Source organism: Spea bombifrons, chromosome 5 (assembly GCF_027358695.1).
Source record: "Spea bombifrons isolate aSpeBom1 chromosome 5, aSpeBom1.2.pri, whole genome shotgun sequence".
NCBI lineage: Eukaryota > Metazoa > Chordata > Amphibia > Anura > Pelobatidae > Spea > Spea bombifrons.
In genome coordinates this window covers 98836911-98864530 of record NC_071091.1, presented here as the reverse complement: position 1 = coordinate 98864530, position 27620 = coordinate 98836911, and the positions used below count along the sequence as shown (strand labels likewise).

The 27620-nt window shown below is 39.3% G+C and overlaps 1 protein-coding gene across 1 annotated transcript in view; it reads left to right on the top strand.

The window, feature by feature from the left end:
- The window catches only part of NUDCD1 (NudC domain containing 1), a 59461-nt gene that overhangs the window by 2299 nt on the left and 29542 nt on the right, over nt 1–27620 (top strand). The window contains exons 2-4 of the mRNA XM_053467038.1: nt 10372–10526; nt 16880–17065; nt 17676–17859. Of these exons, the coding sequence (XP_053323013.1) occupies nt 10372–10526; nt 16880–17065; nt 17676–17859 (525 nt within the window). The remainder of the gene's footprint in view (nt 1–10371; nt 10527–16879; nt 17066–17675; nt 17860–27620) is intronic.

Below are 27620 nucleotides of genomic sequence, written 5' to 3'. Positions count from 1 at the left end.
TTAAAAAAGGATTTAAGGACTTTTTTTGTTTCATGTAGTAAAAAAAAAAAATTCAATTGATCTATACATAGCAAACGTTTTTGTTAGATTTTTTTTATATTTATTTTTTTTAAAAAAAGTTTTTAAAACCTTGCATCTAATGACATTTCAATTTGACAAGGCACTGTTTCCTGGCAATGCTTGTGAGATCTGTGATTGTGGCGTGTCGGCAGATAAATGTACCTTGAGACCGGGTTTGGGGATGAATGTAGCCATGCCTAGCGTGTAAGCGGCATAATTGATGGCTAGAAAATAAAGAAAAGTCGCTTAGTGGCCTTCAAAAGTGTATTTCTTAAAAAACACTTTATAGGACATATACATATTTTTCCTGACATATAGTGGCAGTACAGAGGGGTGTCACTCTTCCTTAGGGACAAGGATCTGAAATACAAAAGCATACCTCCCAACATTTCAAAATGTGAAAGAGGGACCCCCCTTTTTTTTTTTTTTTTTTAGCGCTCTCGCGCAACTCGCCAATACAAGCAATTGCACGTTACAATGTCGCCCTTGCATCGCTACTTAAAACACACTTCATTTTTGTCAGCAAAGTCATGCATATTAAAAATATCACATCACACAGAAATATCACACAGCAACATACATTATCAAATATCAGAGCCCCAACCAAGTAATATCGCACAGTAACATGCATTATCATATATCAGAGCGCAACCAAGTAATATTGCACAGTAACATGCATTATCATATATCAGAGCCCCAATCTGGTAATATCACACAGCAACATGCATTATCATATATCAGAGCTCCAGCCAAGTGATGTCGCACAGTAACATGTATTATAATATATCAGAGCCCCAGCCAGGTAATATCACACACTAAAATACATTATCATATATCAGAGCCCCAGACAGGTAATATAGCACAGTAACATGCATTATCATATATCAGAGCCCCAGACAGGTAATATCACACAGTAACATGCATTATCATATATCAGAGCCCCAGACAGGTAATATCACACAGTAACATGCATTATCATATATCAGAGCCCCAGCCAAGTGATGTCGCACAGTAACATGCATTATCGTATATCAGAGCCCCAATCTGGTAATATCACACAGCAACATGCATTATCTATATCAGAGCCCCAGACAGGTAATATCACACACTAAATTACATTATCGTATATAAGAGCCCTTCACTCGATTTCTCCTGCCCTCCTTACATTATTGCCCCCACATCCCTTACACCCATAGTACCTGACTGCAACAACAAAACGTTCCAAAGCACCACTTTGCACCCACAGGTCTTGTCAGAGCACCAAGGTCTTGTCAGAGCACACAAGACTTGCCAATCATCCAGGTTGCCCATCCATGCGATGCCCCAGCCAGCACCCAGATAGCACATCCATGCTGGCTGAGCATCATGGGAAATTCAGTTGATGAAGCTGCATATGTTAGCTGTGAACAACAATTCCCATGATGCTCAGCCAGCCAGGTGTCCGCCATGATTCTGGAAAAGCATCATTGGAAGAGTAGTTTCCACAGCAGAAGAGATTTTTTCATTCTAATGTTAGCCTCCCTTCCATTCCTCTTAAAATTATATTAAATTGTTCCTTTATGATAACAGAATACCACATTGTTATTAAAATCCCAGGGACCAAAAGGCCCAAATAAGTACTTGGGAATTTACAGAATTTTTACTCCTCGGCATCCATGAGTACCGGATGCCTGAAGCTAGCGCCACTAATCCTTTTTAATAAAATATGCAGATTGAAATAGAGCAAATAACACAAAACCTTTACTTTTCCTCTGATTTCTGGGTCTAGGAAGTTTCGTCCTCTGAAGTGATGACAAATTCAGGAGGGCGTTTTATCTCTGGATAAGTAAAAATTAAATAGTTCAATTTATTCCTACATCAAGTAAAGTGCCAGGAAACAGACAACCAAATAAGAGGACAGGGTCGCGCCGCTTCTTCAAGAGGGCGGGACGAAGAGCCGTTGCCCTACCGATGTCCGTTGCACAACCGATGAGAAGCAGAAGCGGCACGGCACACGCAAGCTGGCTGCTTAACCCCTTGATGACAATTGACGTGTCAGGACCGTCTTTAAACGGGTGCAGAAAGCGAACTATTTTCGCTTTCTGCACCGAAACGGCATTGCTGTAATGCCTCGACCTCGAGGCATTCAGCAACGCCATGATCGGCACAAAGGGGCCATCTCTGGCCCCTCCCCGGGGCGTAAAGATCCGCCATACTTTGTATTGGCGGCGGACGCCCGTTTTAAAAGCGTTTAGGAGGCGATCAACAAAATTAGCATATTAGCTTAAAACAATTCTCGCATGGAAAGAGTTAAAATACTGGCATATTAAATGCCCATGGGGTGTCTACTTTTAAAAAATGTATAATTTGATGGGGTAAATTGAATTGGCCGGGTTCAACAAGGTCCCAATTAACACGGGGGGAAGGATGGCCACACATCTAATTTCCAATTTAAAAAAAATGCACACGTACCAAATGTGGCCTTTTAGTTCCCCCAAAAAATGACAAACCCATGCATGTGGGGTATCACTGTACTCAGGAGATGTTGCTGAACACATATTGGGGTGTCGTGTGACAGTGGCATATACCAGGAGCTGTAAATTCATACATAAAGTAGGTGTGTGGGGGAAAAATACACACACAAAAATACTACTGCAAACTTTGAAACAATGCTGGTGGTAAAATGTGTGCATGCAAAGAGTTAAAATACCATCATTTAAAATACACTGTGGTGTCTAGTTTTCAAAAATATATGGTTTTGTTGGGCACACTGAAATGGCCCGGCTCAAAGATGTACCAAATAGGGCATGGGCAGTGGATCCCCAAATGCCAAAGTTCAACATTGAAAAATGCGCATGTCCCAAATGTGGCCCTTTTGCCCCCAAACAGCCAGGCAAAATCATTCATGTGGGGTATCACTGCGCTCAGGAGATGTTGCTGAACACATATTGGGGTGTTTTTATGATAGTGACATATACCAGAACCTGTTTATTCATACCTGAAGTAAAATGTGTGTGAAAAAACAAATGCAAAAAAATTACTACCATAAAGTTTGACAAAGGCTGATGGTAGAATAAGTGCTTGGAAAGGGTTAAAATACTAGCATTTGGAATAACCTGGGCTGTCTAGTTTTCAAAAATATATGACTTGATGGGGTAAATTGCATTGGCCGGCTTCAAAGATACCCGAAATGGCACATGGGGGGAAGAATTACCAGATTCGGAAAAAATGGCTTTGAAATAGCAAAACGCTACCTGTACTTATTGCCCCATAATGGGTAGAAAAAAGCAAAAAAACATAAAAACACAACAAAAAAACATAAAAACATTTCTAAACTCAGGACAAATAGTAGAATCTATTTAGCAGGTTTTTTTATTACCTTTTATAGATGAGTAAAAGATTTTTCAACTAAAAGTTAGAAACAGTCATTTTTTTTCTAAATGTTTCACCATATTTTATACTTTTTTTAATAGTAAATAATACGATACAATCAAAACAATGTCATCTAAAGAAAGCCCTTCTTGTTCTGAAAAAAACAATATATAATGTGTGTGGGTTCAGTAAACGGGAAAGAAGAAAATTACAGCTAAACACGAGCAGCGCAGAAATGTTAAAACGGCCATTGTCACGAAGGGGTTAAAGATGGGACGGCAAAGAGGGACATTGGTAGGGCAATGCGGGACAGAATCCCAAAATCGTGACTGTCCCGCCTAAATCGGGACAGTTGGGAGGCCTGCAAAGGGTTAAACCCAACCCCCCTTCCCTAACTCCTCCTCCTTACCTATAAGAGCACACCGGACCACACACAGGCAGTTCTTCCTTGTCCCTTGTCAGGGAGGGCCGTTTAGTCTGGTGGGGCACACGGGTTGTATCCAGGGGGATCCCTCCTCCGATTGCTCCCCAGGTGGTGAGCAGAACGAGGTAGTAACATCCTCATCGGCGGATGTTACGGAACAGAATGAGAGTGGCCTTTCTTTAATGGTTGTTCATTATACATATCATTGATATGTAGGCTTTTTGTTTTAAGCTGAAATAAAGTATAAATCCTACCTATAGAACTTAACATTTACTGCTATACCCTGAAATAAGATCTAAAGATAGTGTAGATAGAGAATGCTTGAGCGCTCCCAACTAAAGGAGATGTAGGTCTGATGGGACTAGCGACATTACAATACCCAATGATTCCTCAAATCAGTATCCTGGGTATCGGCAGAGGTGGGAATGAGCCGGGTATCACAATCCTGTCTAAACAAATAAATAACTTTTCTCTTTTTGGCTCCAAGCTGTTTTGTTCCTATATGTAATGGTTTTAAACACCCATCAGATATTAAGTGTATTTAAATACCTCCCATGATGCACTTTTTACTACATTAATGTTGTAGTGCGGCTTGTTGCCATAAGATGGCGCCAGAAACAAGGCATTCAACAAAGCAAATACCTGCAGTCTCTGCTACAGTCTTTCTGTAAAAGCCCAAAACTATAGTTCATGTTGCTGTTCGAGGGGTTGAATTTTATTATTTTTTTATAAATTTGTTGGTTAAATTTGGAATATAAGCAGTTGTAAGATTATTTTTTGTTTTTCTGGCGATAAAAACCCAAGACTTTAGTAAGTATAATATTCTAGAAATTATAATACGGGCATCTGTAACTGGGCTTGTTCTTGTTCGCTGTGTGGGTGTTTTAATATTTTCGGTATTTTCTAGACTATTGTTTGTTGTGAATATATGAACCCTTAGAATCTAATTATGTTTTTAGGAGTTAACTTACGATCTACCAACAAGAAATATATTATTCACAAAATCCATCAAAATTATAGGTTGTTAAATGGCTCACGGAGGGTCACCTGTACGGAATATTGGTTGGTACTGTCGTGAGTTGAGTTCTCATGTGGTTTTCAACCCCCCCCCCTTCAGGAGTTGTCTATTTACTGGGCAAAACATATACATATTATATCTAAAAATTATCAACACAGATTAAAGGGTCTCAAAATGTATTGCTTGGAGAAGAGAACTAGAGAGAATGTCAGAAATATGTAAATACACTTTAAAAAAAAAAATGTGTTAAAGAAAGCAGTGAAAAACCATATTCCAAATTGCCATATTAGCCGATTAACCAATATTCGGGCGCTCATAAGGCACGAAACGCGTAAATGTTTTTTTTGTTTGCCACCCATTCATTCGTTCCTGTACAGTCTTTGGAATCAATTGATATGCCCACTGTCTTAAGTTCTTTTTTTGTTAAGATTTCCAGCAAGACCTGCGGGGTGAGCCTGAATAAATGTACTTTTGTGCCTTCCAGCAGTGGTAGCCCGGTGTATTTTTCATTGTACCTGGGGGGGGGGGAATATTACTTGCTTCTTAATGAGTCTTTGTAAATGGCACAAATTTTTTACATTTATGAATTTCATACTTTTTTTATTTTTTCCCTTTTAAAATAAAAGGAAATTATATTATGACATAGACGACGATCAGCTATGGCATCTAGCATATTGCCCAATGCCAAAAAAGTGGAAGGTTCTTCTATTACCAGACACCGTGGGTAGGCAGCAACACATTTTCCATATGATTATCAAGATGAGAGCATCGTGAGTTCCAAAAAACAGACTATTTTATCTTATCTTGCCCGGTTTTGTTCCCATCTTAATTTCCGCGCCGACAGCGTGACTGTTTTTGCAGAACCCAGGCAAGTAATTGGTCAGAATATCTCTACATCCCTCGGCAGGATGTCCGTGACCCACCGCTGATTGAAAACGTTAGTCGCAGATATGTACTTTTTCTTTTACCCCTTCGTTTTAATCATTATCTTGGTGTGTATCCATAGCAACTAGCTATACTATCTTTTTCCTGCAAAAAGGTGTAATGCTTAGTTCTTGTAGGAAATGTTGTTTATAGGGGGGGGCAGAAGTTTTCTGTTAACATCAAAAGCATATTTTTTATTTATTTTACGGGAAAAAAACACATATTTCATTATTTTGAATTTTTGATGTGGAATTTTCTTGAGGGAAAAAAAGTACTTCAGGATCACTAAGCAGAGTTACTGTTATTATTATATGTTATATTATTGCCATATTATGTTCAATTGTTTTATTATTATTATTATTATATGCCCCCCCCCCAAGTAGTTCAGTGGGGACGGATAATTTCGTAAGCCGGCAGTAGATTGTTTGGAACAATGAAAAAGTGCTGACTGGGACTGGACCACGGACTGATTGGGGTTTGATTCCTTACATCATTAGATACGGGCAGATTAGATTGTCCGAATGGCCGTCAAATTCTATGACTGTCTAGCCTTTCGGAACTATCTGAAAAGAGATGGTGGCAAGGCTTCTTATAACTGTTTGCCTTTGGTAATAATGGCGTCTAGTATATCCCTCAAAGCTATCTGCCCGTGGTGTTGGATGATTGCCCTGGTGTCCCATTTGGCAGGGCTAGGCTGAAACCAGCATTGTTGGTAGTCTCTTCACGCTGCTTATGGGAATGGTTACATTGTAATTATTTTTACAACTAAGATAGTTTGGCCAAGTTTGCCTGTATGTTTCCCTGGCAAAGGCACACTGCGTGGGTGACACAGATCGAGTCTGATAACTCCTCCGGTATCTGATATAACAACGATCTGACAATCCAGCCGCTGAATAAAGGCTCTGTGCTGTTGAAACGTAGCCATTTCCTTGGTGGTGCAATGAGTGGTTGTCGCATTACCGCCTTGCTAGGTCATCATGACTCAAACAGCAGGCTCTAGCCTTGGGGTATCATGGTCTAACAGATCTAATTTATTTGTAAAACCTTACATTTACCATTTTTATTTGAAACAGTTTAATTTGAACTTGATTGCAACACCTAAAACATTGCATTTGCTGGATTATAAGATGCCCCCCCCCAAACTCTCTTAATGAAAAAAAAAAAAAGGCCAGAACATGTAGGGCTACAACAACTAATCGTTAATGGAAATGGTTGTTAATGGAAACAATTATTGATTAGTTGAATTAGTCTGCAGGGGACCTGAATCCTCTTCTCTGGCAGCCGGTGAACACATGCGCGATGCATGTAGGCAACCTCCGCTGCTGCTCGGCGCTTCCGCCAGGGCTTCTATGATGGAGTGCCGACATGACATGACCTTCAGGTGCATCCCCATGTGCATAACTGGGGGCAGGTTGGCAAATAAAAGGAAATATAAACAAGAAATGCATTTTTCATAATCAGTTTTTTTTAAAATATGAAAAAATAGTTTACATGTGAATTGCATTTTTTACTAGTAAAACCTATTGAGAAATATTGTCAGTAAAATAAGAAGGCGATTAGAGAAATGCCATTGTGATAGAGATAAAAGAGTTGTATGCACAGAGTAAAATGACACGTTGATGTAAATTTGAAGTTTTTTATTTTGCAGTTTGTTTTTAATACCCTGTTTGTTTATTAAATTACTTTAAATAAACAAAAAATGTGCATATTGTTTTCCGAATTATTGATCGAAAAAATAATCGGCCAACTAATTATGAAAATATTAGTTAGTTGCATCCCTATGAACATGACAACCCCATTGGGGGAAAAGAAATCAAAGCCGCTGTCGTTTCTCTCGAACTCTCATTCATGCTCTCTCTACTTTCTCCGCCAACCGCTTCCATGAGAAAGAGAAGCATTTCTGTACCTCTCTTTCTGGGCTCTCGGAGTACTTCCGCAAATGGACGGCGCACGCAACTGGGAGAGCCTCTACCTCATTCCTCCAAAAGGGGAGAGTGTGTGTGTACGGAGGCTCCGTGCTTTTGCAGAAGTGCGTGGATAATGGCCCTGATACAGGGAAGAAGTGGACAAAGAAAGAAGACAGAAGAACAAGGAGAGGTAAGAAAAGTGGAAAAGGAGACGGGGACATGGAAGCGGTCGTTGGAGAAGCAAGGGAGACAGAGAGAGAATGTGAGTGACAAGCCCATAGGCTACAGCATTTTAAAATTAGAAACCATAAAAGAAATGAATACACTGATTTGGGACTCGTATGTACTCCTTGTTTGCAATTCCCTACTATTATCACACATCCTAATATAGCGGTAATATTGTTTGCTTCGCTGTGATCACACCCCTTTACAAACATCTCGGAGTACTGGAGATTGTGTTGGGTTTGTTATTAGGGGAAGGGAAATAGTGCCTTAAAGGAGAAGGATGGGAAGAGGAAAAACAAGTAGGCAACCATGATAAAAGATGGTATAACTGAGATGGTATAAGTAAAGAAGAGTTCCTAGAGATGTCAGGGGAGGGTGTCTCGGTTACCCTCCGCTATAACTTCATCTGTCCGCTTGTGAAGAGTTTACTTTGAAAGCTTCACAATTAACATGGCTACCCCACAAGTGACTTAATCAGCCCATTGCATGCGGGAAGCGGATGTTTCACACCTTGTCTTTAACAATCAAGCTAGGCCTGGAAGCCTCCAAAAGGTAACTCTTTGAAATGAACAGACAGAGACGGACAGGACTGGCGACAAATCGAGCAAAAACCAAAGGGGTTAAGCCAAGAAAAAAAAACGTTCAGAGTCACAGTTGCAACGTGGACATACCTGGAAGAAAGGCTGACATTGCGGGGTTAATGCAGACTGCCATGTGATATGTGCTATGTGTCACAATGACAGAAAGCATGATATGTGGGATCGATAATCCAGGATAACTCTACTTACTGAAGAGCGAGTTTAGGAAGAGATAACAATATTGCTGATCATAAAGTGTATACGCATCATACAAACACATCAGATCTATACACACAACAAGTTTGAGAAGCAGAATGGATGCTACACACTGGGCTGTTAGAATAGCACTCGTTTAATGCTTTTAAAGTGCAGGTAGGCAGTGAAAGCCTGGAGTTATACAATTGGTTATTTAAACACAAAGGTAAACAGATGCGGTAAGCAAAAGCCTCATTCAAAAGCAAAAATGAAAGATAATCATAAAAGTGTTTTTGTAAAATGCTGCCTTCCCATCGTACCGCATTAACACCATTCAGAGGGAAAACCGCGATAATCAAGTAGGAACTAAATGTCCTACAAGTACGTTTGCTCTGTAATTAGCTGCCACTAATGGTTTCTCAAACCCGTAATCATTAATGGATAACACGCAGAAAACTTGCAAAATAACACAAGTTAATATGGATATTTTAAACAGTCACGGCGTATGGGTGTGTAAGTGGAATATCAATAACCATTCATGTAATTTCACAGGAAAGTGTTGCAGTTATGTGGAGGTATTAGTAATTCTCCCATCGCTGGCTGTGCACTGGAAAGTAAGACACAGGGTAAAAAAAAATGAAGTTTAGGCAAATTTGGTTTGGAATGAGAAATATGTCCCATTCATATGCTCAATACATTAAATATTCAAATAAAATTCAATAGATCATTAATATAAGTTGATAAATTCCATACACCACGCAAACTAACCTTACACACACTTACACACTCTAACACCATACAGTATTAAACGCACACACATTCTAACATCACAGGCTCGCTAACACTATACAATAACGCATGCTTGTTGACACCATACGTCCATGCACGCGCATGCTAACACCATACACAAATACCCACACTAATGCCATACACTATCCAACATCATACACTCACACACACTGACCCTAACATTATCCATACATAGTATATACACAACCGCATGCTAACACAGTGTGTATATTTCATTGTTATATAACCCTATACATATACACACACTCACACATGCGTACACTACTCCCTCTTACCTCGTACAGATTTCTCACTGCTTCTCTACCGCTTTTTGTTTCTAATTTCAGATTTTATGCAGAAAGCTATGTACAAAAATATTGTATGAGTTATGAGTATACTGTGAGAGCCGCTATCTGGTATTATTTCCCCACGTTATGTTAGCACTCTTTGTCCGTCTTTATTGGCAACGAATATGTAGTGGCAGGCTTTGTAAGAGTGAAGTGGGAGATAACAGGGCAGGAAATTGACTTTCTACTTCTGCCACGGTCGACTTTCATGACAAAGAAGAAAAAAACTTTTTAAGTCAAATAACTCATAAACCAATGTAATGATTTACAAGCAAGACGAGCTCTAATGCCTCTACAACAACTGCGCTACATAAGGGCTAATAGTCCCCAAACGAACACAGCGGCAGCCTGCTGTCTCTGAATACTTATCGCTTTTTCCCCAACCCCAAGAGCTGGCATCAGGCGGCTGCATGTCCTGCATCGTTGCCCAAATGGCCTTCATGGCATGGAAGAAAACGCTTTGGCCAACTTATTTTTACTATTGTTAAATAAACTAAAAATGTCACATTTCATATGATACATCATTTTGTTTTCTTTTTAATCTCTTTTGTAGCTGTAGCAGAAGTAAAGCTTCGAGATGACCAGTATACCCTGGATCACATGCGTGCGTTTGGCATGTACAACTATCTCCACTGTAATCCGTGGTCCCCAGATAGCGTGTTCTACATAGATCAGCTCGGAAGGGTTATGAACTTCTCCGTTACCCTGGTAAGAAAGCCAGTCGTGCGATTTAACTCTTTTCCTCTTTTTAGGAGTAAGGCAAGCCACAAACAAAAAGAATGGGGGTAAGCAACGCAAATCTTTTGACGTCATCCCAAGTAATCAAACAGCGTCTCTGAACAACCCACAACCTGGATTGTAAAGCAACATTTGGCTTTATGCAAAAAAAAAGGCTTTATTAACAAACACCTTCCATTATTTCATTTCCCATACTGGCTGTGGTAATATTCTTTGACTATTATATTCACTAAGCGATTATCACCCTCATTTAACCAGCACAGGCACAGTGATTTTTCTTAATGGACCTTCAGCTTTCCTGTTCAGTCCTTTGTCTCGAACAAAAGTGTTCCTTTTACTGTTGTGTATTGTAAATTGGTTCTCTGTTCTATTTAAATATGTACATGTTCACTAAATTAATTGCTAGTGTGACGCAGATGTGTCTGAAAGGTAGAAGCACTTTGTCGGATTGTCTTGTTTGGGTCATTATCTGTGAAGGTGGCTCTTTAAGTAACTGTTATTTTAATAGAATAGACATGTTCAAACCACCCTCAGCTTTGCAGGTTTCTAACAAACAGAAATCTGCTGTTCCTAGCAGTGACGAATTCCGGACTGGACCTAGGGTGACAAATTTGAAGTGTGGTGGTGGGAGGCAGGGGGTTGTGGCTGTCAAGCCCCCGTGTGTCCTGCCGCATACTGGGCTGGTTACAAGGGAGATCTGGGATCCCACCAAACGGTGGTTCTGTGATCCTTTAATATATGGTGCACCGGGGTATAATGTCATATGCCTGCGCTCTGTTTCTTGAAGGTGCGCAGAGCCTTTTGTTTTACCGGAGACGCTGACCACAAAGATGGAGGGGGACCTAGGGCAGTCTCAAATGTTAATACACCAGTGGTTCTTAGCGGTTAGTTTATAGACGCCAAACACTGTGTTTCTGCTCCATGCCATCACAGATGAAATGTACCATATGAGGTTGTGTTCACGAAAAGGAGAGTTGGCAGTAATATTACTATTCATTAATAAGGACTACTACTGGCGAGTTTCTCCAACAAGAAGGGTTGCGCTGGTCATGCAAGAAGTATAGCTGAGTGCGTGAGGAGCCCTTGAAGAAATCTCACTGATTTAACTATCCGTTATATAGGGCCAGCCAAGCTCTTTCTCTAGTAGAAGCTCACTGGGGTTGGACCTTCATAATGTATAGCAAAGTGAAACCAAGGACCAATGTTCTTCTTAGAAAACTTTGTTCTGTCCCACCTTTTGATATATATATATATATATATATATATATATATATATATATATATATATATACGGTATATATATATATATATATATATATATATATATATATATATATATTACACATGTCTTCTAGGCATGTGCCATCTTTCATACACCATGCATCATACAGAGAGCAACCTTGCCATGATCACGTGGATCATGTACTATGGCCCAGAGTATACACAATATAAAGACTGCTAACAGCAATGGCAATGACCAAAAGGGGAATAAAATGTGGCATTATACGCAGTTTATACTTACAACTTATCGTATCTACTTCAACTTCATTGACGCTTGTTTTTTTACCTCTGACGTGTTTAGCTTGTCCTGGTTTTCCTTGCCAGTTTTGTCTGTTTGCTTCTTCGGGTTTGTTTTAACGCCCCAAATGGATTGCATTTTTAACGTCTGTTTTCTTGTGACGTGCTGGGAGATGGAAGCAAAGTTCTGAGGTTGTCATAGTAATACAAGTTAGGAGGTGAAGAAGAACTTTGAGATGTGTTAAATACCCCACCCTGATTTGTATACAATCTCCAAAACAAGTCTCATAAAACCATCAATAGCCTTGCCGTCCACTTCTCAGCTGTTCGGAGGATGATGTAAAGCGAAACCTTCCTCCTGATTAACTCCATATAAGCTGTTTTATACAGAACCTTATATACAATGCCTTACCAGAATGTAGTAGACATTTCCTAAAACTTTGTTTATTACTGAATATTTAAATGTGAGTTTGGAAAAGCACGTGCAGGATCAGACCATGTTGTGTGTGTGTGTGTGTGTGTGTATAAATGGTTTGTAGCAGGTTGTTTTATATTATAACTGTTTTATTATTATCATTTATTATTTTTTAGTCACTATACAGTATTTAATTTGTTTTTGTACATGTCACCAACTGGAAAAAATGATAGTCCTGGATCTTGGTATTTTGTGTGTATGTATATAAATGTTTTTTTTTAATGTTAGTCCTATGAATTTTATGAAAATACCTTAATTCTATTGTATTTTGCCACCCTGTTATCAAAAAAAACTTTGGTGTTTTTTCCCTTTTCTTTAAACAGTTTGTTCCCTCTTAAAAAGGCTTGTGCTTGTGTCCCATTAGTTTTATTTTACTTATGTCCCGATAGTGATCCTGTCTTAGTATAAAGCAATGTAGGAATTCATCTCTTATAAACCGTATGTTCGGATTCCGTGTATTCACCTTTCTACTATTTTATTTGATATTATTGCAATGATGATTTAGCCACCGGGGTTTTCTTACCATTAACTCCGTCATTGCATCATGGAAGCTCATCTCATATAAGCAGTATTTTGATTTATTTGTGATCTGTTTTCCTGATGCTGTTGCAACTTCAAGGTCTGATAGATATAATTCAAAGGAACAGTACTGTAAAAAAAACTTACCTGAATTTTTTAGTTTTAAGCCTTGAAAATGTTTGCAACAGTTTCATCCGCGGATGGCAGGGGCTCTACCGAAATTTCTATGAACTTTCCAAAACCTAAGTAGCTCTTAGTTGATCTTCTAAGTGCTGATATTACCCTAATAAAATATATGAAAAAAAAAACTCTACAGGTCTGGACCTCACATGCCTCCAGAAAGAGAGATACCGTATTATACAACCTCCGTGTCCCTTACTACAGCACAATTCTGTATGAATTATTTATTATATATATATTGTTTTTAATGGGACACCTCCGCTATCATATATACTCAGAGGTCCCTTTGTATTTCCGTGGTGTCCCTCGTGCAAATGCGTTTGCTGTGCAGGATAATTGTTTATCAGAATAAGGCTCTTGACTTGATATACTTACTGCTAGTCAGCTCCAGCTTTGTGGACAATGTGGGGTATCTAACAAGACCCCTCGTGCACATGTGCGGGAAGCTGTCGCATTGATTTCAAAGGGAGTACTTTCCTGCCACTGACGTTAAACTGCCCCTGTAAGCCTTTATGTTGTCATCAAGCTCAGTGTGTATATGTGATATATATATATATATATATATATATATATATATATATATATATATATATATATATAAATATATATATATATATAGCGCCAGTATCACAACCTCGTGCTGAGTCCCATAAAGAACGTAACAGCTGTCCGTGAGCGGTGATCTGGCTATTGCACCTCTTCCCGAGTTTTGTCTAAAGGCTGTCTTGTACGGCGGGCAATTACTTTCAAGGGTTCCATGTATAAAGTGGATATAGAGGCAAAAGGTGATTGTTGTTGACCTTATTTGCATGCACCTACCCAGAATCCCTTGTGATTGTGGCAGCACCATGGGATTTCTGAGGGAAAAACAAGCCTTTTGGCTTGTCTGGTGTCTGTAAAAGAGTTTTTAATAATGCTTCTTCTACCCCCTTAATTTTAAGTGGAAGGGTTTTCTGCTTCCTTTACCCACCGTACATTTTCCGTCTTGAGCAGGTTGTGTGCTGTGTTTAGATGCAAATTGGCTGATAGCGCTGTGTGAATTACGAAGCAACTTGATTAGTACATTTTATTTCCTTCTGCATCTTTCAGCCATTGTGTGATTATTTATCTAGCTGTTGAGCTGGATGTTGAATATAGAAAGGTTACCTGGGTATCATCTCATAAGACATAAAATCTGTTTTATACTAGTAGCACTTTGGAAAAGAAAATAGGTTTCATAAATGTTTTTAAAAGCAGATAATATTAACATAGAATGGTGTATGTTCGTATTTTTTGATGAGAATTCTCATTATTAAGTTTTATATTAACTGATATTAGTTACTATTTTTTTGTAGCATGACCTTCAAAATGTATGCTTAATGAACTGAAAGATCTGTATAGAAGAACGGATGAACTGATATGTTGAACTGTTGTTGGAATCATCCTAAAGGATAGAAATGGACGCTCAAGGTAAACCTTGAGATTATCCAATGTCCACGGAGTTCTTCACTAACTAGAAAGGGTTAAGCTCTAGCCATAGCCACCAGGTAGGCAGCATATGTTGTCCAAAGTGAAATGTGGCACATCTTCTGGATGCAATCTTAAAAAGATATAATCTTTAGTAGCACAGATATGTACTATATATGGACAAAAGTATTGGGACACCTGACCATTACATCATCAGGGACTTCAGGGGACCAACTACATATTAACGTATATGTATTAAGAATGCAATGTCCCAATAAAAGTCTTTCCACAAGATTCATGAGTGTTTCTGTGGGAATTTTTACCCATTCATCCAGAAGAGTATTTGTGAGGTCAGGCACTGATGTTGGATGAGAAGCCTGGCTCGCAATCTTCGTTCCAGTTCATCTGAAAGGTGTTCGATAGGGTTGAGGTCAGGGCTCTGTGCGGCCGGTCAAGTTCTTCCACACCAAACTCATCCAACCATGTCTTTGTGGACCTTGCTTTTGTGCTCTGGGGGTCAGTCATGCTGGAATAGAAAAAACATGTTGCAGAACCTATTACCCTCTGTCTATTTAGTCAATAATGATAGTGGGTAGAGAAAGGAACACACACCTGGTTAAAAAGCTGTCCCTCTATGGGATTTTCTGTCAGCAGGTTTAAAGCATTGTATTACAGCTATAACTGCACAATTACTCCTCCTAAATGTGTATTGTAACAGCTGGACTAGTGCTGCTAAGTAATAATATGAAATTAAGCTAGGGGTTGTTGCACCTTCTAATTAACCACAATTTACCTTTGCTGGATTTCAGTATAATCGACTTTCTGTTTTTTATGAGGTTGCTTTAGCAGCACAAAAAGCCTTTGCTGGATTGCAGGTTAAGGGGATAAATGCCAGTTTATTCTTTATTGCTTTTTTTTTAATGTCCTTATGTATGTTCGCATCTGATTCCCTCAACTGTGCACATTATGGACAGTAACAAAAATGTGACAGCAGTCCTATCAGCTGTTCCCATGAATTCGATAATACGTGATGCATACATTTTACAACTTTCATCTTTACCAAATTTGCTAACCGGCATCGGGATTTCAGAATTATTTTGAAAAGGGATGGATGCAGTCTTTAGCCCAAGGTGTTACCTTTTTTTGATTGGGCCTGAGGAAGAGAACTGTGGGGGCCTGAAAGCTTTACTTTTGTTGGTCCAATCAAATGTGGCAACATAGACTAAAGACTCCCAACTCCACGTTGGGTCATTGCTGTTATATCCATTTTATTCCTTATTAAAAGTGTGTTAGATATTCATTTGTCTTAAATATCTAAACTTTTTCAGTCACCTAAGAGCAAGCAAGACTTCTAAGTTTTCTTAAATAGGTTTATTTGGTAGAGCAAACTAGTATACATCCAATACTGACTGAAGGCAGATGGTGGTCGTTGGTACTGCAGGCTCTGTATTCTGGACAACATGAAGGAGAAAGACAGACAGAAAGATACCTTGCCCTTCTAAACTTGAGTTGATATACTCCTTTACATTCATAGTTGGGGTGTAAGTTCTTACTATATATGGGCAATATGTGAATTTTAGGAATCTCATTTGGACCAGTCATGGGATACACTGGCATTGTACAGAAGACCCTCTAATAGCCACATCATGTGTTTGAGATAATTTTGTTCCTGGCACTCAGATTGCTTTCAGGCCTAATGCGTGTATATATATATATATAGGAAAAAAGAAAGGCATGGAAATGATTTCTTATAAAGTGACAGTAATACTTAAAAGGGTTAAAGATTTCATAGTAGTAAAATCCTTTGCATAGCTCTGCTTTGAAATCTCCAAAATATATTAAGTTGTGTTTGAAGACTGACGATAGAGGTTACGTTGAGCATGCAGTTACACGTAGCTAATGTAGTCCTGTGGGAAAGATGTGAGTTTGTTTTTTTGTTTTGTTTTTTCTTCTGGTGTATGAATCATTTTTTTGTTATTTTACAAACAGCATAAAGGTTGTTTCACAAATTAACCTTTTTTTTGTTAACAAAAAATGTATCTGTGATTATATTAACACAAAGTCTGTAGGAGAGACGTCTACGTGTATTCTTACTGTTCAATCTGACTTAAATATGGATACTTTATTTGTTGTCATTAAGGAATACCTAAAATGAAATACAGTTAATGTGTTTTATTACATTAAGGACACTGCCTTGGGAAAACCTACAGAGGTCTTCAGGTTTCCTAGTGATTTGAGTGCCTTTGATGATCGATTGTGTTCTTCTCTGCATTTTGCCTCTGAGACGTGGGTGACGCTTTCTGATGGAACGGGGACATTGTATATCATACAGATTGGAAAACATGGGGACTCTGCAACTGGAAGATGGGAAGTGAGTATTTTTTTTAAAATCTGGTCTGTTTGTATAAATCCAGGACTGATGGTGGCCTTAAGGACTTATTTGATGAACCTACAGCATTCTTGGAGTATGTTGCCTCACCTCAACGTTCTCCTATTTATCTCATCGTCCCTTTAACCACTTGATGACCCTCTAGAAAAATATGTATGTGGGGGTATGTCTAATCAGGAGATGTTGCTAAACATAAATTTGGTCATTGGAAATAAATCTAAAGAAAAAGTGCAGGAGAAATTTATGAATAAATTCGAAGAAGAATGCAAATTTTTTTTAATTTTTTTTTTTTACATACTATCACTCGCAAGGATTTTTTTGCATGTTTCTATAAAAAAATAAAGCTGTATTTGTTCTGAAAAAAGGGATGTGTAATTTGTGTGGGTACATCAAACAAGGAAAAGAGGAATCTTAATTAAACCCACAAATGGTAAAAATGTGAAAAAAGCCATTCCACGACATCATAGTGCTATGCATTATGAAGAGCATGCCCTGCAAAAAAAGCTTGAGTGGTACTGTATAAAATATACTTAAATATTTAAATTGAATTCATTTAAATGCTTTCCCTCTCTTATCATGGTTCAATTTCTAGATCATGTTTAATCAGGATCTTGGAGGTCGCTTTGTGGTGGTCCACAGCATCTCCTACATTCAGGATGACGTGAACGTTATTGACGTCCTTCTGCTTTCTGTTGAGAAAGATGACGCTGACAGCGAAGGAAGTGGTTTCTATGTTTCCCTGGACTGGATTTCTGTTTCACAGGGAAAAAGTGGAGGTAACAACTTTTTTCAGGAACAAATGTATTGTGTGGTTAATAACGACAGCTAAATCTAATTATTATAACCTGGATATTGTAAATGTATCTCAGCAGAATTATATTGTGGCCCAATGGTGCCAATGTATGAAGAATCAAAGCCATGAAATCCTATGAAGTTGTAGGTTCATGTGCATATTAATAAACCATTTTTACATTTTCAGAATAAGTTTCTCAGCTAGTTGCAAGTACTTTAATATGCTGATTAACACGGATCCAAAGTAACTAATAACTTGAAAGAAGTGAAAAAAAGTGTTTTCTCTGTGCCCCCCCAAAAAAAAAAAAAATAACCCACAGAACCAAAAGGCCCAACAATTTCTTTCCTAACAGACCCCCGTGTAAGTAACAACGTGATAGAAAACCCGTTGTGCTAGAAAATATCATATTTTAAGATGTGTAAGAATACAAAACAAAGTTGAAACCACTTCTCAGATAACAAACATTTGTGAGATTTTGTTAAGCCAAATGTTGGGGATCTCTGGTTATGGATACGTTCAGTGTTCATGCAGTGGTCTTCTTGGTCATTTCTTGCACCAGCAGACAGCGCTCGTGAGCAAGTATAAAGAAGCAATCATCCTGCTTGCCAGGCGAATAACTAACATTATTGTAATAGTGGTGCTTCAATTTGAAAATATTCTGAAAAGCTTTATTAATAATAACCCTGCTTGGAGGAAAAAATAAAATGCATTTGCGATAAAGGAAATTCCAGAAGTAAGTCACTTAATGAAACCTTTTTAAATTCTGCACCTGTAAATTCTTTGCAATACGAAGCATACTGAAGCTTTATAAAGTAAAATGTATGCCTGTATTTAAGGAGAATTAAAAGCTTAAGTGTTGTTTTTTTTCCCATCTCTTATGAAACGTTTACACGACTTTAATGCCTTCTATAATTATAATCAGATTAAAAGATATTGGCGAGCCAAGTCTTTAGAGCTGAGCTGGACATTGGCTTTGCAGCTGTGAATGGATGAGGATCTTATGAATTATGAATAAAAGTTCTTGCTTTATGATTTAGAATTAAAGCTCCATATCATCATTTTCTCTGTGATACCAAGTGAGGATATTTATCTTATGTCATATTCCAATTAGCACTTTAATTTGTCTAAACATGGTTTAGGGGAAAGTGTTTAATATATATATATATATATATATATATATATATATATATATATATATATATATATATATATATATATATATATATATATATATTATATATATATATATATATATATACTAAGCCAGTATCACAACCTCATGCTGACGAGTGTCATAAAGGACGAAAAAGCTGTCCATGAGTGATGATCTGGTTACTGCACCTCTTACCCGAGTTTTGTCTAAAGGCTGTATTGTGCAGCGGGCAATTACTTTCAAGGGATCCATGTATAAAGTGGATATAGAGGCAAAAGGTGATTCTTGTTGACCTTATTTGCATGCGCCTACCCAGAATCCCTTGCAGAACCGGCCTTAGGTGTTCTGGCACCCTGTGCGGATTACTCCTCTGGCGCCCCCCCGTCCCAAAAAAAAGGGGAGTTTTGTGACAAGATTTTTTCCTTTCTCACTATCTATCCCCTCTCCCCCTTTATCACTAGCTACCACCTCTGCCCCTTCTCACTGCCTTCCCCCCTCTGCCCCTTCTCACTATCTACCACCTCTGCCCCATCTCACTGCCTTCCCCTCCCCGCCTCTCCCCCTCTCCCTACTTCTCATTATCCTTTCTTACCTTGTTGAGTCCTGCAGTGGGAGCGGGAGGCGTCTGTCTTCCCCCTCTGCCGCGGTGCACGCTTCACAGCTGACATCATATATGACATCATATTTCGTTGCTCAGCATGAAATGCCTTTATTGTTAAATAAAGTAAAAATACAAAAAACCCCGATGTTTTAATTTAAGTCCCGGGCAGGCACCCCTGTTGCCATGGCCGGCCCTGATCCCTTGTGGTTGTGGCAGCACCATGAAATTTCTGAGGGGAAAACAAGCCTTCTGGCTTGTCGGGTATCTGTAGATGAGTTTTTAATAATGCTTCTACTAGCAAATGCTCTGAAAAATAACCATTGTCTTATATTCGAGGTCTGACTACAAGACTAAGATCCAGATCCCCCACAGCGCTTCAGGGGACCTGGATCCTCCTCTCTGGCAGTCGGTGGAGGTCTGTGCGCATCGCTGCCAGCACTTCTGCTGGGGCTTCTACGACGGAGCGCCGTCGTCACATGGCCTTCCGGTGCTCATTCATAGAAGCCCCGGTGGAAGTGCTCAGCAGCAGCGGAGGTTGTCTGTGCGCATTGTACAGACCTTCACCGGCCACCACTACACACCAAGGAATCTGAAGCTCAGGGAGAAGACTAGAGAAGCACTGGTAAGTCGGGGGAGGGTATGAGTGGCTTTACTGGAGGCCGAGTGGCAAATAGGGGGTATAAGGTATTTATGGGGGCAGAGTAGCATATAAGGGGGTATAAGGCATACCTGGGGGGCAGATGTGCGTAACTGGGGGCAGGTTGGCAAATAAAAGGGAATTTAAACAAAAAATGCATTTTCTCAATCATAGTTTTTATTATATATGAAAAAATAGTTTACATGTGAATTACTATTTACTAGTAAAACTTTTTTCCTATAGGGTAGTCTTATATTCAGACTTTTTTCTTTTTTCCTAAATTAATATTCAAAATTTGGGGGGTTGTCTAATAATCAAGCAAATATGGTATATTGTGAAAGGGAGATGTTTAGATTACTCAGGATTCCTTTTAGTATTTACCCTTTCAGTTGTATCTTATTAGTAGACCTTAAAGCCCAACCTGGAGTAGTGCAAGTTCAGATTGTGATAGGACTTGTTGAGAGCAAAGCTGCATACTAGAGCTAGAAGTGAAAGAGGTTGGTAACTTTTGAAACAGCAACTTTATTTTTTTTTAGTTTACTTCTCTGCAAGTAACTTAAGTTTTTATTAGTATTTAGTTAGCTCTCCGATTGAGCTAGACTTTAATTCATTTGATACCCTAGAGGACCATTATGTTGGCATCATGCAGGTGTGTGTCTGTATGTCTCTATATTCAGGAACGAATGTGTTGCCCGGTGCCCACTTTCCCTCACACTTGCATTCTTGTTCACGTTCTTTCTCACACTGTCTAAATGTTTAACTACCTTCTCTGTTGACCTCTTTTGCATCTTCTTCATCTTGTATCTTCTCCCTTCTCTTCTCTCTTCAATCTTCTTTCTTCGTCTGCATCTCTGTGGAAGCTTCTACCAAAATGGCGGTGTTTGCAGTGACGGCCTCTCGCCAATTCTCAAATTTGGGGAGAGGACGTCATTTTGCACTTGCATGAAATAAGGGCAATATGACTGCTCTTGCCGTGACTTTGTCTCCCTGATCTTCAAATTCAGGGAGAGGACGTCACTGCAAGTGCTGCCACTTTGGCAGAGGTTCCGGCCAGGTTATGTCCGTGGAGGTGTTACAAAGAAAGAAGCCAGCAGATTGAAGATGGAATGGAGAGAAGAGATAGAAGAAGATGCAGAAGTGGTTGGCTGAGGAAATATGGAGAGAGGGAGTGTGATCGAGAATGCAAGTGTAAGAGAGTGAGAGTGAGTCAATGTGGACTAAAAATTCTGAGCTTTTTTGCTCATTTTCATCCAGAATGAGGTACATTTGCAATTCATGCAAAAGTCTAAAATATCTAACTATATATTTCTGCTATATATATATATATTGCACCCATTAGCAGCAGATTGGTTGATTAACCCCTTCGCGACCTTTGCCGGTTCAGGACCGTCATGACAAGAAGGTCACTAAATGACCTTTGACGGTCCTGAACCGGCAAAAAGTTAAATAAGCTTAGAAAGTGATCAATGATCACTTTCTTCGCTTAAACGGCCTTGCTGCAATGCCTCGATGTCGAGGCATTCAGCAAGGCCGAGATCGGCATCGGGGGCCATGTCTGGCCCCTCCCCGGGGCGTCAACAGCCGCCATACATTGTATACCGTTTTAAAAGCGTTTAGGAGGCGATCAACGATCGCCTCCTAAACTTAAATGGTGTCGCTGGAATGCCTCGATCAGGAGGCATCCAGCGACACCAAACACTTACCTTTTAGGTGGGCTGTGACCGCTCCGGAGAGCGGTCACAGCCGCCGCTGCCGGTGATCTTCGCCATCAAGTAAGATGGCGGCGGCCCGGGAAATAAAACAATAGAGACGAAAAAGTTCGCTAGAGGGTCTCCAGACCCTCTAGAGAACTGGCTCCACTTGCTGGTTGAATACAGGTACTGCATTCAACCATGCAAGTCAATGGAGCCCAGCTTTCTAATCACTATGTGATTAGTAAAATATTCAAAAAAAAATAAAAATAAAAAAATGGAAAAAAAAAAAAATGTGCTAACATTTAAAAATAATTATGCAGTGATGCCACTAGATGAACCATCCAGTACCAGCAAAATGTGTAAAAAAAAATATAAAAAAAGTATTAAAAAAATAAAAAAAATAAAAAAATAAAGTTTATTATTTTGAGCAAGTGCTAAAATTTCTCAAAAATCTCAAAGAGTTAAAATAAAAGCACTTCAAATACCCAAGGGGTGTCGAATATATAAAAATTAGCCCGGTCCTTAAGGGGTTAAAAGCTCTGCCCTAGTTCACTAGTTTATTTCTTTCATTTCTAGTCACAATTATACACACACACAGATAGAGCAGTCGATCAGGAAATAAGAAGAAAAAAAAGAGAGTTAATACAAAGATACTAACAAAAAATGCAGCAGTAGTAGATAAAACACAATCACAATTGCTCAGAGTGAATCACTAGATACCTCCATAAAGAAGCAGGATGCACGGGGTCAATGTATGAAGCGTAGCTTTTAATTCATCCGTAAAATCCGCAGTATGCCAACATACAGTGGATTTTACAGATGAGCTAATAGCTATGTTTTATACATTGACCCCGTGCATCCTGCTTCTTTATGAGGTATCTAATGATTCACTCTGAACAATTGTGTTTTGTTATATACCGCTGAAGCAGTCAGGTTGGGGGACCCATGTTCAGAGCAGAGAATGGCGGTGGAGTTTGATTAAGGGTACTATTTTCCAGAGATCAAATGAGAAATGGAGAGCCTGCAAAACTCTTAGCTCATTGAAAAGGCAGACGTTTTAAATCAATTTAAATTAAATAGCTAAATAAAGTTGAAATAGATAATGTCCCAGGGCAACATGGTTAACATCTCTGGGTGCTCAAGAAATAGGTAGACCACTGCTTTTGATCAAGGAATTTTTTTCTTCCATGGTGCCAAAAGAAGCAGTATTCAAAAAGGATTAAAATCTCAACCAGGTAACTACATGTCAGGGACTGGACCCATACAGACAGCTGTAATGACCCAGAGTGCCCATAGATGGAGTACAGGAGGTATTGCGCAGTAGCGGAGATTTGCAGGGCGACTGCACTCTCCAGGGTGTTGTGCAGCCACATACCAGCTCCCTGACATTGTAGCAGATGTTGTCCAGAACAAAACAAAGTGATATCCTGCAGGCACCCTGGAGCAGGCATGATACATAGCTCTCCAGACGAATGTGCAGGATGCTGCAGGCTGGGAGTATGGAAGCTAACCAGAGTAACAGCTGAAATATGACAACCAAGGGGGGCAGAACAAGGAACAGGGAGACCGAGCAAGAAACATAGCTAGACAAGACATACATTGTATAGGACACAACAGAGGACATGGAAACAAGGCACACAAGGGATGGAGTGAGGAGCCGAAATCCTCTGATGCTTCTCCTTTAAGCAAGGATTGGATATCTTAACTGGAACACGGGGAGAGGAGAGAGGAACCGAGATCCTCAGATGATTCAGGGAAAAGAGGGCAAAGGCACATAAGACTGACACACACAAATACAGCACTAGCCTAGGACTATATGATATCAATTGGAGATTTAGTCACATCTTATGGCCGTTTTATGCTTAGCTCACCACTACTCCAAAGTACTCCAATATACAGTGGGTCCTAGCACTAAACCCTGCCTACTGAATCACTAATAAACTGAAACTAAACATTACATCTATATACATCTGAGAAAAAACATAACAAACGGATGGGACACGCCTTATAAAGGAAACAAAAGCTGAGGCCAAGAGCAGGACTGAAACAAAGTATCAGAAGTAAACGGCAGAGCATAATGAAATCCAGGAATGGATTACAACAAAGGGGAACTGTAGCGGGACAGGGGAACCTAGAGACAAGCAGCTCTGCATCCCGAATGGGGCGTCACACTACAGACCTATGAGCCTGACATTTTGTGGTGGGTAAATTATTTGAAAGCTTCTTCAGAGAAAATATTCAAGAATATATCTTCAATACTGTTTAATGGAGGACAGATCATGCCAGACTAACTTAATTACATTCAATAAAGAGAGAATAAATATAGATCAGGGTCTTTCAGAGTTATTTATATGGATTTTGCAAATGCATTTGATACAGACACTCATTAAAGCTTACTGTACAAAGAAAGGCTTAGGCAATATTGTTTTCTTTTGTATTGGAGACTGTCTATTTCTTAGTTGATGCGGCCCTATTACCCTTGTATACTGTTTTTTTATGCATCAGTTATAAGCACATCTATAAACCTTCCCATGACTGACCTCCCTTTTCCCTCTCTTGCTCTATACTGACTACACTTACATTAAGGAATTACTTTTACTTTTGGCAACCAAGAGACCCAAAAGAGGTGAGAATTAGGCTGGAAGTTGTTGGAATTTAAGTAAAGAGTGGCCATGGTCAAATACCGACTCACACACACACACCTGGTGTAGCCATCAGCTTCCAGGCAAAATATGGAAAGGTCCCAGGTATGGTTGTAAACAGGACAGTGTGATAACCTACAGTAACAACTTCTAAGGTCACTGGTAGGATTTCCATCTTCAACAGCCTTCTTATGCCTTCCGTTAAGTGTTGGGGGGGCAGTGTAGTCCAAGCAGAGGAGATTCTAGGGTTGGTACCCTTTTGGTTTTTTATTTAGTTAGCTGGTCAACCAGGTGTAAAAAGGGTCAGGCTTTATGTCTTACTTCCATAACAAGCCCCACTGGTGTCTGCCCCAGTGATAGTGGAACCATCTGCTTTTATAGAGTTACCACTGCCACCTCCAATTTTGTTTAATACAAATCTTTACAGATGTTCTGATATTTGGCTCTTACAGTAAATAAGCATATATATTCTCCAGCTTTACTTTACAAGGACTGGTAAATGTTACAAAAACAACTAAATTAGAGAATTAAATATGTAACCTTTTTTAAGGTGCTTTATAAAAATAGCTCAAAATATTTAGCGGTATCTGTTAACAGTAACACATTCTGTATGATAGCCTCCCACAATTGTTAGCATAACAGAAGGCGTTCACGTGTAACATAGAACTCTCCGGTTCTAAGCCAAATCATAACGACTTAAAATAAAAATATTCAGACACTTTCCATCACTATAGCAACCATTTAAGAAAAAAAATGGCGATTATTCAGTCGAATGTAGTCGCTTCACATTCCTGGCTGAATATGAATTAACCTGTCGGGTGTAAAAGAAAGAGAAAAGTATTAACTGAAATATAGCGTATGTGCACTTTGGATCAAAGATAACAGCATCTGATCTGTATTTGATAGTGTTGTGTGCAAAAAATAAAATTAAAGAAGAAGAAAAAAACGAAATAAAGGGCCCCGTAGTAATACTCTGTATATCATTAGTCTTTTTGAGTGGCATCAGCATGGTAACGCTCTGTAGGCGTCTCTTCGGTATTTACCAATATTTTTAGGTAGCAATGGGACAAATGGAAGCGTACTGGAAACTTGCCAAATTGCACCTGGATTTGCAGAGCTCCAGATATGGTGTCATATCACCATTTCTCAAGGATGCATGGAGCTGTCGGTTGTCCGAGTAGAGTTGGTGGAGCTTAATACAGTGAAGGAGTTTAAGCAATCATGGGATAGGCTTAAGGCTAAGCTTAATGTAAGATAAGACCAGGGATTAAGAATAGTATTCAGAGGTTGGGCAGACTAGATTGTCCGAAAAGGTTCTTATCTGCCATAACTTTCGATGTTTCCATGAGTTTTGCAGCAGAGAGGATGCCGTCACTCCACACCTGCCACAGTAGGCCTAGTCAGCCTTGGCGAGTTAGGAACAGAAACACCAAATGTTTTTGAGCACCCATCTGCAGCACCTGGTAGATTCAAAGAACTGTTTGGGGGAAACAGTATGACTTGTCTTCCTACTAGATGTCGCTCCCTTGGCTTTGTGTTATAAAAGCCAACACCAATGAGCTCATTTTGCAATAAGTGCCGAGCTGTCCCTGCTTAATACATAAATGGTGATGGAAAGTCATCTATCTGATTTTAGCTACACATTATGTGGTGCAAGCTTAACCCTTCTTGTAGAATAAGCTCTCCGAGGCTAGCCCTTTGTATAGTGCAGTATAGAGACTTAAAGTTCCTGGTTTAGTGAATACTTTTCACCTTCTAAAGTGAGGATTTCTCTGTTTTGTAATACTTACTCAGTATGATTTTGTGATTTGTGCTGCCAGTGGATGTCCGTTTTGGAATTCAATACAGCATTTTGTCGACAAATCCACCTCCATAATTCTTCTCCCTTCCCTAAATATGGTCAGCCTTGTATGATGCGTACATATTCATGATATAATGCTTGGCTAAAAATACATTTAGATGAAGGGTGCTTGAGATCTTGACTGAGGAAATTTCAAACCGAGCAAACGCTGATTATAAAGCAGGTGACTAACTAGGGAAGAACACTGCGATACAATTAGTGTTGTGGCAGTGCAGGCTTCTAGAGAATCATAATTACTGAAAGAGCACTGTTCCTTGAATAATAAAAGTAGGGACCGGATTAGAAATGGTTAGATTTGATCACCCCCTGAAGGCTTGGACCTTGTAACAAGTGTGATTACTGTTAAAAACTATGAGGGGTCCGTGGATCAGAATTTTGCAACATAAACGTTACATGGATTCCATAGTTGCTTGAAAGATATGGACCTTTTTGAATTGATGACAGTCTAATCTAGGGCAGTATTGTCCATCTGTTTTTATGGTCAAGGCCATAGGTTGAAGGGTGTCTATTTACTAGGGGGCTAACCTTGCCAGGTTTCTCCAGTGTGAAGGGTCAAGATGACCAGAATAATGTATAACTCAACTTCTGAGGATATTGCACTGATTTAACTATACATTATGAATGGCAGACTTTATCATTTTAAGAGAAGTCAAGTATGTGAAACCTCAACTCTCAACCTCAAACTCATTTTTTTTTATGCAGTACTATAGATACAATAGATCTATCCACCCCTAGCAAAGCCACTTCTACCGAAGAGTGAGAGGTCTAGATAGTCTGCCCTGGGAAGTGGCCATGTGTGGGCATTTGACTTCATTTAACCTTAACCACTACATTGTCCCTTTATTAAACATGCTTCCCCAACATGCCCAATGTATATGAAAACGCATCAGGATATCTTAATTAGGGTAGTAATGAGAACAAAATTACGAATCAGTGGTATGGTCCATCCGATTTGGTCCAACCACTTTACTCTTCTTCTCCTCAAGCTTCCTTAATGCTCCATATAAATAGAATGTTCTATTTTTCTCATCTTTCAGGTGTATAATGTTTCTTTGTCCCTCTCACACAGAGCTTGTTGATTAAACACCATTTAATGCATTGGTTGCAAAATCTTACTTCAGCACTAATTACTTGTCGATACAACAGACATGCTAAC